The sequence below is a fragment of the Melospiza melodia genome, chromosome 2 (assembly GCF_035770615.1).
Source record: "Melospiza melodia melodia isolate bMelMel2 chromosome 2, bMelMel2.pri, whole genome shotgun sequence".
Taxonomy (NCBI): Eukaryota; Metazoa; Chordata; class Aves; order Passeriformes; family Passerellidae; genus Melospiza; species Melospiza melodia.
Genome location: NC_086195.1, coordinates 113,097,650 through 113,113,371, shown reverse-complemented (window position 1 = coordinate 113,113,371; position 15,722 = coordinate 113,097,650). Strand labels below are relative to the sequence as shown.

The 15,722-nt window shown below is 37.2% G+C and overlaps 1 protein-coding gene across 1 annotated transcript in view; it reads right to left on the bottom strand.

The window, feature by feature from the left end:
- PCCA (propionyl-CoA carboxylase subunit alpha) overlaps positions 1-15,722 on the bottom strand; it is a 269,969-nt gene that overhangs the window by 143,100 nt on the left and 111,147 nt on the right. Inside the window, exons 13-16 of the mRNA XM_063149605.1 lie at positions 12,043-12,186; positions 10,299-10,373; positions 5,182-5,250; positions 4,311-4,386 (exon numbers count right to left, since the gene is read on the bottom strand). Of these exons, the coding sequence (XP_063005675.1) occupies positions 4,311-4,386; positions 5,182-5,250; positions 10,299-10,373; positions 12,043-12,186 (364 nt within the window). The remainder of the gene's footprint in view (positions 1-4,310; positions 4,387-5,181; positions 5,251-10,298; positions 10,374-12,042; positions 12,187-15,722) is intronic.

Below are 15,722 nucleotides of genomic sequence, written 5' to 3'. Positions count from 1 at the left end.
TTAGTGTGTTTACAGTTACAAAAACTCAATACTGCTTTTCTGCTGCCACTATTCTGGCAGATCTCCACTCAGAGTTAACTTCTACATTTCTCTACCCCTCAAACATTTAACACTTTGCTGGTTTCTATTTTATGTTTGCTTTTTCACCTCATGCTGGAAAATTCCCCCACCCACAGCTGGTGGTTCCCTTATTCTCTCCTCATTTCTACTCCTTCTTGCTCTCTCTGCTGCTTACTCTTTTCTTCAGAGGCTCCTTCAACTCTTCCTTCTCCCTAATGGTCTAATGCATTCCTCTCTACACACAGCAAGCAGGATCTCTACAGAGAAGGGCTGACTTTATAAAAAGACTTAAACTTCGTGTTATTGCTTTACTTTTGAACGCTCAGGGAAGATAAAAAGCAAACAGAGGTCAAAGGAAAGATTACAGGAATCTGCACTCAAGGATATGAGCTATCTGTCCAATCAGACCCTCTAGTGAATTGACAATGTGGTCTACTTGATGTATAAATATAACCATTTCTTTTATTTAAATTGATTAAAATAACTTTCATACACAAACTTTCCAAAACTACATACTGGGATTTATGCATGCCTTCAAATGAACAGATTATCCAGCACCAGAAATGACAAAAGCATATTAAAACTTTAGAAAAGAAGGAAAGCACACCACACCATGTTTACACACACAGGATATACACTGAAAGGCATTCTTTCAATACCTTATTTCTGCTGTTCAAATTAAATCCCCCCAAAATAAACAAAACAAAAGGTTCTGAAAAAAAGTACCATAAGAGACAGAAATGAACTACTAACAACAGTGCATGCTCAAAGGAAAAAAATCATACCCTATCCCAATGAGCAACAGTGCCTCTCTGCTTGACTGGAATCCTGAACTTTTCACTATTCACAAATTTCCCAGTAATCACTGTACAAAATAAGAAATGTCTCTTCTTAAGAGAAATCTGAGTTGGACCCTCAACTTTAATCACCCCCAAATTATACTGCAAGACTCAGAGATAAAAATGTTAGCTAATTAGACCCTTTGTCATTCTGGAGTCTCAGCTGAGATTTTGAATTCAGATCAGCTCTCAGTGGAGAAGTGATTTCCTGTCAGAATAATTTAGACTGTAAAGAACCTCAAGAGATCATTTAATCTAATCCACAACTCATAGAAACGCTATCCTAGACTTTCATCTGCTCCTATTAGCAACAATGGAGATATTTCACAGGAAAAATGATTGAGATTACTTTCCCCCGATCACATTGACCCCATTTGACTCAATCTTGAGTTAGTCATACTCTTAGCATCTACCAGTGAACAGACTGCAGAATGTCTCTCTTCACTGTGTACAAGTTGTCATCAGCCCAAATGGTAATAAAACATTCATGCATCAGGCATTTTCAGAGCACAGCATTGTTGCAAATACCCCTATTTGCTTAATCCTCTATTTTTAACAAAGATACTGCTATTACAGGCACTATACGATGCAGCCTTGGTTGTTTAAGGTCTTACTCAAATTTTGCTGAAGTCTGCTTTCTTTGCAAGTATTAGACTATTTTTAACAGTTAATTACTTTAATTTCCTTCATGATCTTGTCAGGAAGATTCAACTGGGAAGGGCAGCTAAACCATGAATTCAAGGCCAGGTAGTATCCAGTCCAACAAAACAAGTCAATAAAGACTTGTCTGGGGACTTGTTCCCTGTAGATGGAACAGAGCTAAAAAGGAATGGGCTAACTTGTGAATACCCCAAAGCCACAGCAGAGAAACTGAATGTTTTCTCACAGAGCCAAGAGACAAAGAGCAGCAGAGTAAGTCCTTGACCTTCACACTGCCAACATGCCTCAACCCAGCCTAGATGAGTCACCTCCTGAAGGGTCACTGTGCTACTTCAGTCCTGGATTCTCTGCTGGGACTGCCATGAATGACATTGTATAGTGGCATTTGCTCCAAGAAGACATTTGTCTTCTAGGAACTGGATAAAAACCACTGATTTCACACAGGTCAGCAAGCAACCATCAAAATAGTAGTGACTAAAATTCCTTACCAACTTTTCTCTGCTTTGAACTGGTGACACAGAAGTGATTGGGAAGACTCCATCCTCCATTAGCAGTCCCTAAGCTCTGCATTAGATGGTCCTTGACCTGTTACCCAGCCACCCTACATCCCATTCCCATCCTATGTCAGTGAACAAGCATCCTTGTTTACAGAAACTGCAATCCTTGGGATTTTAAATCTCAAATTCTCCCAGTGCACATCATCAGTACAACTGACACTGACTTCAGCTGGTATTGCTTATCTACAATGCTCTAGAAGAGTTCATTACTCACAGGGAAAAACACAGTGTCTCTAAAACACTAAGCAAACAAATGCTGCTTCACAGGATTTCAAGAGGGCTGTGCTGAGAAATAGGGATCTGGAGCACACTGTTCAGGAAGACTGACAATCTATGTACAAGCTCACTATTCAAACATAAAACCAAGTAACTTCAACACTACGTTTAAAAAAAAAAACTATTATGTATCTTTCAATACTAACAAAAACTCAAGTTGGAAAAGAGTTAACGTGAAGCATGTTACAAAATATCAAGGTAGTTTAATATTTTGTTACATAGAAACCCAAACCCAACTTTGTAAAGCAAAAATATACACCATCATTTTAGGGTAAAAATAAACAAGTTTCTACTAACTACCCTACCAAGAATCATTCACACTAGTTAAGAAAAGAGATATTTTCATATCCACAAATGTTCCATTTTAAATAAACACTGAGAAGAAACTATCAGCTGTGTAAAATTACACAAAAATCTTGGTGGTTTTCAAATGGAAACCACTGGCCACTGCAACTAAAAATGTGTTCTGAAAATTCATCTACTTTTGAAACGTGTAGTACATTACATTTTGTGGTTTGCAGTACTTTAGAAAAAAATTCCCCCTGTAGTTCACTAATTACCTCTTTAAATGTTTTTAATAAACTAAAAGCTTTGTCAGATAGAAATACTACAGAGACATTAGTATGATGAATACATGCATACTAATAAAAAGACTAAAAATCTCAAGAATAGAAATTGGTACTTTTCAGCTGTAAGGTCTCAAATACTTCACAAATATTTATAATCTATGGAACAGTTATTAGGTACATCTGTGTAAAACATCTAAGCCCAAACAACCAGTTTCCATCCCATATTATAGCGCACAATAAAAGACAATGTTCCACACACATTTGCAATAGTCTCATCAAATAAATACTTTTAGCATCACTTGCTATCAACACAACAGTATGAATCCAGAGCCTGTCTCCATTAATAACAACAGCAACAAATCCCACCTCACATCAATCTAACTACAGCAGTATAAATTTCTCTCTCATATAAATTTACTCAGCTGTTTTACAGCAGGGGTCTACATCAGCACATTGTACTGCAATAGTCTAATGGCTCAAGTTGCACCAATATAAATCTATGTTAGAGTTAGCAGTTCATTTACAATGGTTAATCCTACCATGGATCTAACTACACTGTGGTGGAGGGATGTTCATTTTCCCCTAGACAGATAAATCTTTTGAGTTTGACAGGACATCTGTACCATTCAGCAGCCCAGCATTAATGCCAAACCAAGTTTTACAGAAACTTCACAGAAATTTTTGCCTCTCTTATCCTGAGTTGTCCTTCCTGTTTTCCATAAGACATAGAGGAAGACCTAAAAATTTCTCCCACACAAAACATGGCTTCCCTCACCAAAACTTAAAAAGATAAAAGTGGTCAGGGCTGATTTACCCCTGCTGCCTGGAAAGCCTGGAAGAATGGCTGCATCTCCTATGCAATCAGTGAGCAAGAGCTGAAACAGCTGGTGATCAACAGCCTACATCTGTATCTGCCCAAACCTAAACAATGACCTTGAAAATTAGATAAATACATAGATATACACAATCCACCACTGCATTGTGATAATATTTAATTGCAACAAATGTATTAAACTCCTAAAAATGGCAATTACTTTAAATTTCTTACAGTACAATTGCCTTTTCCCCCCTACAACATAATGAATTACATGCTACCATTCAGTGAGAACTATGAGTTTTAAGAAAGTTACTTAAGTATTTCTCCTACAATATTCAAGAGAAAAATGGAGAAAAAAAGTCTCTTTAGAGTTGATGTATCTTCTCAGCTTAATTAACACAAGCTTTTCGTTTTTTAATTTGCACTTAAGAAGTGGGAACTTTATTCAATTTGCTAATTACTACATTTTCAAGCTGTTTTCTTGAAAGAGATGACAGCCTATCACACTAGGAATCCAAATTTCTCTAGTTACCTCGAATTACGTAGTTGTCCAAAGCCTCTTCCATTCTTTTCAGTGCTTCAGCTCTATTAGAGCCATAGGTAATCAGCTAAAGAAAAAAAATAAGATATTTACATTACCTAGATATGAGATGCTTGTTTCTAGAATTTGAATAGCATTTAAAAATTAAATAGGTTTGTAGAATTTCTGCAGTCATAAGAAACCATTGCTTGACCATTACTGTATTTATGCTATAAAGGCTCCCTGAAACATCAAGAAAAAGCTAAGATCTCTTAACCCACTATAATAAAAGTCAATCACTTTTTACTTCATAAAACTCAAAACATTTAAACAAGCTCTCAGAAAATCAGACGAGAGGTTCACTATCCAAGCTGACCAGATTCCTAATGCCCAATAAATTCCTAAGACATCCTTTTTTTGAGGACTGAACTGTATCATGTCATATTTTAATTTTACCTATATATTCCCAATGAATAAGAACTAATACAAAGAGATACTATCAAGCATTTCTTTCAATGCTTCTTTTTGGAAGCCAGGATTACTGACATTTACATCCAAGCTAGACTATATTAAAAAAAGATAGACTGGCAGTATCTAAGTCAGACAATAAAGGCTGGTGTTTAAATCAGAATCTTCTTAATTAGAAACTGCAAGACAAATAACTACAGTGTCAAAAGGCAAAAATTTTATTTAGAAGTGACACTAGATTTCCTCTACTCCACATCTTCCTTCACTTCTTTTGCATTCCCTTGAGGCATGTTATGCCTGGCACCTTTAAAACACTGATTTACCAATCCTTTAATACGCCCTCTCGCATAAAAGATCTACGTAGAAAATCAGTACTTCATACTTTTAGAATATTGAGAAATAATGATCAACTCACTTTTGAGATCATGGGATCATAATAAATGCTAATGTCACTTCCTTGTTGTATACCACTGTCAACACGTACCTTCAAAAATAAGAAGTGAAAATAATTATATATTACTGAAAAAAAAATTCAACATGAGGATCAAATCTACCCATCAGCCTTAAACCATAACCCCCACAAAGCTTATCACATACATTTTTCCCTCTGGAAAGACTCAATTATTTGTTTTCTGAGAACCAGGGAGGAGGGAAGGGAAGCTTTTTTCTTCCCCAGCAAAAAAAAAGCACTTGCAAATTAGTCTCTCCTTTATGAGAAACTTGACTGCAATCTTGAGTTCATAGTCAAAATTCTCTTTTGTTCTCCAGAAGATACAGTAAACACAGTAAATCTGATCTAACAATTTCAGCTGTGTTACACTCGCTTCAACTCCAAACACATTCAATTCTGTTTTAATCCCTGCAATAAAATACAGTTGTAATTATTTGTCTGACTGACACCTGGCATGAGGGATGACCCTTATAATCACAGCCTTTCTGCATCTATATGTAATCACATCCCTCATGTTCTGCTACAGCCCTTCCAAGTTCTTCAGTAGGAATAGAAGTAGGGAGCATTCAGCAGGAACTTTGGAGCTCTGCTTATCAGCTCCATAGGAATACTGAGCCTATGGTTTTCATGTCTGTAACACTTTCCTTCTCTGTCTCACCCTCTCAACTGTTCAACAATTTTTTTTTCTGTTGCTGCTCTTCCCCCGAGGCTTTAATGTTTACACAGCTTTTTCCATGGCTTTGCTTTGTAAGGACACAGCCCCAATTAAAGCTCTGATTCTGCAATATTCATGGAAAAAAATAACACGAGTTCAAAAATTTCTTTTGAAGAGGCTGATTGCTGTTAACCAGCCAACAAGTTAGTTTGTATATTGCTGATTCTTGTTTTCATCTCTCAGTTTGATTTCATCACTGTAACAATGAGGTTAGCCATATAAAACTTTTCAAATGAGCAATTTCTGGGGAATAAATATTTATTAAATTGCTGGTTTTGAGCACTGGAATTCGAAATATTTTTTTTAAACTAATCAAAATAACTCGAGTGATAAATGCATTCTGGGGATCATAAGGATGGAGGGCTCTAATCAAAGCTGTTGAAACAGCAGGGCTCTGATACACTGCATTGTAAAGGGGTGGGAAAGAGGGTCCTGGAATCTCACTTAAATCTTCACCTGTGGGAAGGAACCTTTGTAATAAACAGCAGCTCATCTGTCTGCAGCAAGGCAGAAAAAGGTCAACGCAACGGCTGTTAGGCCTTTAATATTTTAATTTAGGCAATTATCAAGGGACCACATGTAGAACCTCTTGTCTAGAGAATCCACATGAGGGCATGATGATGACTTTATTATCCAAATGACATAAAAAGATACCCTAGCAGGTGTATTCACTTTCTTCAGTAAAAAACATTGTCTGACTAGTTCATAGGACATTATTTTTATTTTAAGAAGAAATTCACTTATTCACATGTTTGTATTCATGTATTTGTAGTTACATATTTACTTTTTTCCTATAGTTATTCACATGTAAAGGCAGCATTGCTTCTGTACCACTTTAATAGATATTTATCTGAATGTGCTTTATCTGTGCTTAACTGGGCTCCCCACTACTCACATCAGGTACATTTAACATTAGCTACTGATGAGAAGGTAGTTCACATATGTCATGATTACAGAAAAAACATGCAGTGTATTTCTCAGCTTCCTTTCTTACAGCTGCTAAACTATCCTTTCTATACATGGACAGCCATTCCGTGAAAGTCAATGCACATGTTCTCACATTTAAGTCAGAAAGAATTAATTTACCTACCCAGTTCCAGAGAAATCCCCTGCCCTTGACATTCTTTTCTAACACTCAAAAAATACACACATAAGACAAGGTATGACATACATACCCCACATATGTCATCTTTTGACAAAGAAAAAACATATGAAAGGTGCATAATTCAGGCCCACAATAAGCAGGTTAGTCAGACCCTAAAGTTAACTAAGACTTCTGAGGCTACCCCAACTATATGCTCTGCCTGGCTCTATGTTTCTGTTCATACAGCACATGTACGTGACCACTACAAAATTCACATTTCCCCTAACCACAATATCTTGAAAAGGCTACAGTGAATATAAACTACTTAAACTACTGCATAACATATTTTAAAAAAATCTGGAGTCCTCTATGGAAGTTAATTTTTGTAAAATAAACTCAAGATGACCAAAAAAATGTCAGCAAAAAAGAAATACATTTACTATCTTAAATTCTCCCTGTGGTGCTTATATTCTCAGAGCCTGGTAACAGTAGGTGATTTTATAAACTATGTGGTGTGACAGAATTTAATGAATATTGGATGAACAAGAAACCCTAATTCAACAGCTACTCACTATAATGTGCTGAACTTGATAAATAATAGCAATATTTATTAGACCTCCAGCATTTACTTCTGTTTAATATAATTCCTTTCTTTTACTCAGTATTTAAGGTATTTAGGAAAAGCTAGGGTTAAAGGTCCTGCTGTAGCCTAGAGCTCATTCATATTACAGCCCTAACACTTTATTGATGTTGTATTACCCTCATGCGTTATTACATTAGGACAACAGCAAAATGAATAAAAAATGCTTAAGTGGGGGGGCCTGGGGGGAAGCACAATCTGTGTCTCAGTCCTGCAATGGACTCTTTAATGCATCAAATTCCACTTAGGAACACAAACAGATTCTTGTATTTCTCAATTCTTTGCTATATCTGAGTCTGAGAATTTTCTTTTCCTGGTAAGAGTCATTAAAATACCAGACTACTGCTCACACTGACAGAGAGCAATCTGGAGCCCTCCAGATATAGCAGAACATGTTGTGTAGGAGCACCAAACATCAAAGCCCACTATCACACATAAGAGGCTGGTTTATGGTCACCTGTCTTCAGCTTCATTATCAAAGATGAAAAAAAAAAAAAAATATTTATGAGAACCACGTTCTAAGGAAATTAGAAACTACATGACACAACAATAGCCATCATATTCTTCCCTATGGCGAAGCCAAACACGGCTCTCACCCAGCCACGCTCAACAGTTCCATCAGCAGGGGCAGCTGACACACAGGGATGGTAAATCAGAGCTAACTTGAGACACAGAAGAAATGAACTGCCAATACATTTGGCAATACACATAAGCTGAACTTGCTGTGACACACTACAAATCTCTGCTAATTTTTCTCAAGCCAAATTGTTGACAACTCTAAAACCTAAAATGCAGAAAACAAACACCACGGCACAATGGGCCTGTAACGCTGTACCTTTTTAGCCACATTAATTTTGCTCTTAGCAGCATGACATTCTCAGGAGAGACATTAGTTTCATGCTAGCAGAAATATATGTATTAAGACACCAAATCATGAGTACCTACATAAAAATAGTTCTTCTATTTTTTAATATGACAGTGGAAGTAAACAGGAAGAGAAAGCCTAGAGACTCCATATGAGCTCCTCAACCCAATGCTCTGAAGCCTCCAGTGTAATTAAAATCTCTTTCTTTGGTACCACGATGGACTACGTGAAGCAATCAGGCATCTCCCACCCTTCATTTTCAATTCACCTCTCCCCCTAAGCACAACTCCCAGCCCACCCCATCTACCTGACAAGTGACAGCCCAATCTGATTAAATGCTTGCAAGGGAGGGGACTCATGGGCCTCCATGACAGGCCAAAAGTGATCACCATGGAGATACATAATTACAGCTGTCAACGCGTCTACTGTCCTGCTGGCATCAATTTGATTGCTCCCAGCAATAATGATAGACAAAGCTTAGTGTGCACTCTCCTACACCCAATCACTTTATCTATTCCGTGGTCCATTTAGCTGACATGCAACATTCACACAAGCAAATAACAGCAGTAAGCAGAACATTTAAGGCATTTTAATTGTTTTTTCTTTGTATGGATGGCTCACGAGCGCAAATGTTATTACACAAAACTCCTGCTGCAGCATTAATTGAAGAAAGATTTGGTGGGACAAAGACTGTAGGGGGTATAGTTTGTCCATTATCACTTGTACTTTCAACAGGTCTCACGTTTGGAAAATTGCAAATTGCAAAAACTTGCAAGGGCAAAATGTTTGACATCGTGTTAGCTATTACAACATGGTGAAAACTTCTAACAGCCACTGGAGTTCTCATTATAAATTCTTATTAAATACACTCTTTGTTTCATTAAAAAGAAGTTTAGATACATCCAGTGATACCTTTTTCCCTCATCTCCTCTTTAAGAGCACATAATGCCTTTTAGATCTTCACAGTTTTTTTCTGCTTTCAGGCTTTGAACACAGCATGAAGCCTTAAAGACCAGAAAGGGTCAGGTCCCTTTGGAAAGTACACGGGCAAAAACAATTTTAAAAGCGAAATAAATCATATATCCAATAACAACTCCACATTTAAGATTCCTCCTGTAATCTCTCAGTATTTTCCGTGCAAGCAGACTGAATAATTGTATTCACAGATGGTACAGTCTCATCATTGCACTGACACAGTGTCACTCATGTATATGTGCACTTATAATTTAAGACTACCTTGATTTTACAGAAAGGCAGTGTATTTGCTCTTTACACCCAGCAGAAAACACTGTTTGCTAAACATCTATTCTATATGGTTAGGCTGTGTCCTGAAACATGTAATAACCACTATAAGAAACTATTTTTTATAGTTTACAAAGCTAAACAAAAAGCACTGGCAGGTTCTCACCAGTGTCCCCAATTCTCTGTGCTTAAAGAGCTGACTCAACAGTTCACTATTATTTTTAATGTCCACAAGTACATCCACAAGTACATTTACTAAAGCTGTGTTTGAAAAACTTAAGCTGAAAGTTATAGAACAAACCATTTCAACATGTATTGGTTCCCTGTTATACCCAACCTGAACATTTTTTAACCCAGTTTGGAACTGTTCACTTTTAAGCAGGTTTTCAAGTTGCACAAATCAGTACTGCCGTGTCCTGTCCCCACTCTGGCAAAAAACTGGAAAAAAGGCCTGGTTTACAAAGCTGCTGAGTATTTATAGTCTTTATATAAGAGAAACTCAGCACCTATGAAAAACCAGAACAAAATTACTTACATTTGGCACATGCAATGGCTCCTGATACTGAGACAGTTTACCAATGGATGGCAGGCCAAAAGATTTGTAGGGGTCCTGGAAAAAAATTCAACATGAGAAAGCATTAAGCTTTTGCAGATGTGAAGCAGATAATTTTTAAAAGCTTTAAGTAGAACAGAAACTGCTACTGGAATGACTCCGCTTTTTTGCCCAGAATTACTTGTGTCAAAGAACATTTCTTCATCCATCTGCCCCCCATAAATCCAAATAAAGAAATGGAAGTATATAAATTCTCTTGCATCAGTTAAAAAAAAGGAAATAAGTATTCTGCACCAGTTGCAATATACCAAAATAAAATATACAAAGATGACATTTTCATTAGCTGCACTTGGAAGAAGGATGGGAAAGTATTCAGGAGTATAAGAAAAAATTTTCAGAGATAAAAAGGGCAGTTAGAATTTCAATTATCTTAAGAACTCAAACCAATCTTTATGCCACTGGAAACCTCCTACATGTACATAATGCAACACTAATACAAACTTAATAGGAAAACAAAAATATATGGCCTACAGAATAACCTAATTCATGGCAAAGTAGTTGGATTCATTACTCATAAATGTGGGGGGGATTTAAGATGAACAAAATAAAAAACCTAAACATCAGTTACTCCAGTGTAAAGCCTACTAAAACTCAAAATAGTTTCCATGCCAGTCACAGGGCAAATATTTATTCTTTATCAAAACAGTCTGGACAACTTTGAATCAGTAGAGGAATTTGGAGGTTAGATGCATGTCATGAGATAAAAAGAAACACAAGATGGTCTAGGTAACAAAATTTCCAACAGGTAAGTAAGGGGAAAAATGTCTCAAGGCACTGAATTAGTTTTGAAATGCCAAGTTACCTAAAATGTTCCTGAAACTAAATGAAGGAAGATAGGCATTCTTTTCCAGCCCCCACCCCTGGAAATGTTCAAGGCCAGGCTCCAATGGGGCTCTGAGCAACCTGGTCTAGTAGAAGGTGTCCCTGCCCATGGCAGGGGGGTTGCAATCAGATGATCTTCAAGGTCCCCTCCAACCCAAACCACTATGTGATTCAATGACTTTTTTTTTTGCTAAACAAATTTTCATTTTCATGTATCAAAAGTGACACCAAAAAGACATTATATCAAAATGTCTTGATGGTGCTTGAAAATAGGATTTAAATATTCATAAGCTTCTTTAAGGTAAGATGGATTCACACCATAATTATTGTTATTATTTTGGAATGTGCTTTCAAAGTTTATCCTATAAACTGTGGTTTCAGAAAATGTGTAACTTGGTTTTTAATGACCTTTTCAAAAGTTTTACTAAAACAACAACAATTCTGTAAGACATTGAATTCCAACTGTCTTTTAAAGTCAACAAGTTTCAACAACACATTTCAGAAACTTAGAAAGAGTGGTTAACTCTGGTAAGTAACTCCAGCATCATTAAACATGTACTGAACATGCAGGCTTATTTCTAATGGCATTTGCTTACCTCTCTCTTTTATCATCTTTACTTTCAACTTTCAGGAAAAAGCTATGTTGAAACACACACCATATTTTTAATTAAAAAACAAGAACTTGACAATTCTCCAAAACCTCATTAACCATTCATGTTACATGCTTGAAATCATGACTTTCATATGATATTCCTTGATTTCACCTTGGCCTCTGTCCACACCTGGGTATTATTACGCCACAATTCAACCACCTACCCCCTCCTCCCCATTACCACTCATTTACCTCAGCATAAACTCGACATTCAACCGCCCAGCCGTTGATGGGAATATCAGCCTGTTTGTGCCTGAGAGGGTAACCCTTGGCAACACGGATCATTTCTTGGACTAAGTCCAGGCCGGTAATGCATTCTGTGACGGGATGTTCAACCTGCAAGGTCAAGAACTGTCAGTCAGTAGGTAACAAAAAGCAACCAATAAAAAAAAGCACCTCTCTGTAAACAAACGCAGATAAATAAGAAATTTCACCTGCAAAAGAACAGAGGAAGACCATGTTTCTATTTTGGTCTTTTTCCACAAAAAAAAAAAAACCCTACTTAAACTCCAGCAACTGTTGTCTTTGCATAAGGACGCAAAAAAATAATTAGCAGATGACAATAACTGGGAGCAGCATACAAAAGGAAAACTACAGAGGTGACCTGGGAGGATTTGGACATTTGTAGGGGTTTTTTGTTTGGTTAGGGGTTTTTTTTTTTCCCACTTATTTTAAAAATTCAAATGCATCCGGTGACAATGAGTTAATTTTTCTTTGTTCGGAAGCTTTTCCCATTCAATTCTGTTTTGAAGAGACTCACATGGTGGCCATAACTATATTTTAACTGAAAATCTCCAAGTAGCTGATAATCAACCCATTCTGCTACACTTAACATGGCACATACAGGAGCCGCTACCAATTTTCCACAGAACCGGCGTAGCCTATATCTCACCCATTCGCCTTCTTTCACTAACCTGTCCTGACAAGCAACCAGATTAGCGTAATCTCGCATCAGCGCAGTGTAGCAGAAATGAGCAGATGGATCCTTCAATTTTTTTTCCCCCCCTCCAGACTTATCTCTGTTTAGTGCTTAGCATGCACAATAGCTGGGCTGGACCAGCAGAGCGGCTGTGCGCGCTCAGCAAATTGCCGCTAACAGCTTTGGAAGAGGCTGCCCTGGGAATTGCCGTCGCTCGCGCTCACGCGGGATGTGCGCACAAGCATGCACACGTGGGCACGCACAGGCACATGCACACACTTCTGCCTTCAAATGGGCACAGAAATAAACACCTTGATTAACTTGAAAAAGCCTTTAACTAGGCATAGAACAGTAAAAAGCAACAAAGGTGATTCCTCTGATCGCCACCACATTGATCGAGTTAAAGGCAGGCAAGCTAAAAGCACATTCTTCCCACAGAAACAGCTATACCACCAGAAACCATGACAGAACTGCCATTTTTGTTGTAAAATGTTTGTGCTCCAAGTGGAAAAATACCTCAAGAAAACGCACTTTGCAACTGCTTGTGGTGAGATGTCACACTATGTACCTTTTCTGACACAGGAAAAGGTCACTGACCAAACCACTTGTCCTTCTTCCTTTAAGTATACAGTATTAAGGAAAACATTCAGTCATTATAACAACATTGTGGCTTACCAGAACAAGTAGATGCTTTGGTCTTTAAGAAAAAATGCTTTGTAAAAATAAACAGATGGCATCCATAATTAGCCCTGTGTGTGCTGTGAGTTTGTTTAGAGTTTCAACAACATTTTAAGACGTTTTGACATAATTTTAATGACAAATCATCACTGAAACAAGCACCTATTCTTTGAAGGACAAAAGTGACATTGAAATGGGAATCTGATTATACAGTTTAAGGATGTACCTTTGGAACTCAATCTTGATTCTACGTAACACATGATACTTTCCAGCATGTCAAGCTTAATAACAGTGTTTTGGGAATCTATGAAACATCTCAGTGTCTGTCCTGCAGTGTTAAATTGAAGCAATTCAATTTCTATTAAGACTTGAAGTTTCTATTAAGACTTGAAGTTTTAATAGAAACTCCCCAAGTTTTAATAGAAAGTTACTTATCACACATTCATATTTGGACTACTTTGGAATTTAAGTTTTAAAAGATTACCTTTGAGCTGGGAACATGTTTGGAATTGTAACATTCCAGATAATTAAAATACTTTTTCTTTTTCCAAAGGCATTTGCATTATTTAGTTATACTGCCATTTTTCTTGGACAGCAATTGGCATTCCAGATTCAATAGCTTCATTGTTGTTTTCAGTTTTATTGTTGATGATCAAAATAAGATGGAATGTCTCTGAAAAGAAAAATATTTTTGTTGTTTGCTTCTTAAGACTCACAAACATTTATTTAATCCATTCTTCAATACAGATCTTTGACTTGGTCAATATTTTCTTCTGTTTCTTCAAAATACTCCCTTTGTGTCTCCACACAAAGCAGCATTCAGCAAATACGTATAGGAAAAAATGTTGAGGGTTTTTTTTGGGGTGGGGAGAAGTCCTACTTTATTTTAGGACTCTGCTTCAACTACTACTATTTAGGCATAACATAGACGATTCCAATTATAGCATTAATTTGGGGTTCCAAATACATTTGAATGCATTTTCATATTTGTTAAGACTATCAGATGAAATATGGTAGAAAAGAACTTTAATCTTGAAATCTCTACAACAACTATAACTAATAATTGCCTAAAGTAATTGTATCTGTCGTAAAAATCACTCTTATAAGTCAGACTTCAATCACTTCCCTCTTTTCCACTTTCTACTTCAGGTGCTGTCTTTATTCTGCCTGCCTGTTGTATTTCCTTCTATTCTACTTATGCTATCTCCCCTCTCCATCAACAGACTTCACTTGCCAGCATATGGAGATTAAGTCAAGTACTACATTTTTGACAAGATGAATGCAAGTTTGCTCACAAATGGAGCTGAATCTCACTGAACTGATCAACTCCTTTAGCTTTAGGCCATACTCAGTTTTGCAGTCGACTGATGCAAGACGTTGCCAGTGAAGCCCAGCCTTTGAAGAGCCAGTGTTGGTATGGTTATACAACAGTAGCTACATTCACACATTACTGCTGACTTCAACACAAAGGGTAAAACCAGACATGCCTGCAGCAAGCATTCTACAGATCACAGCTGTATCAAGGCAGCTGTACCTTATTCTCAACAGGACAGGCAGAAAAAAATTGATCAGCAAAAACTCTCAATGAGCCAAAAGTAACACCTTTACTATCAGTTCCTTTACTTATACCAAGTCTGCTCATAACCAGTTGATAACAAATCATTTCAATGCACTTAAGAACAATATACACCTTTAAAAAGTCTTAAGTCTCTGTAAGATGCCACTTATATTCCTGCTTTCAAGTCCACAAAGCTATACCTGCTATGACCAGCAATAGCTATACAGAGTAAAGGGAAAGTGCTTCCCCTTCATACTGGATCTACTGCCCTTAAGACATTACAGCAACCAGATTTCCCACGAGCATTGCAAGTGTTTTTGCTTCACTAACCCCTTCCCATTTATACAGCAAGAGAAACTAGTGGCAAAGCCTGTCAGAAAATAATAATTAGGTCCCAGTTTATAGATAGTAAAGCAGGTATATAACAGTTGGGGAACCTACCAACATCACAGACCAGTTAGCATCCATCACCAGAACAGTATGGAAAGGCTCCTAATTTTCCTCTTGTTCTGTGACTGCCAGTGGTTTTAAAGCTTTACCATAGCAGGGTTCATCCACAGCTACAAAAACAGTCATGCAGTTTTTATGGACAGTAGGAGCTGAGAATTAAATTAGTGATGACTGTTCCCCTTATATTCAGGGGAATAATTCTGGGACACATTTTTCTCAAGACTATCAAGGTACTCAGATGTAACAGCAAACACTTCTGGACACTCA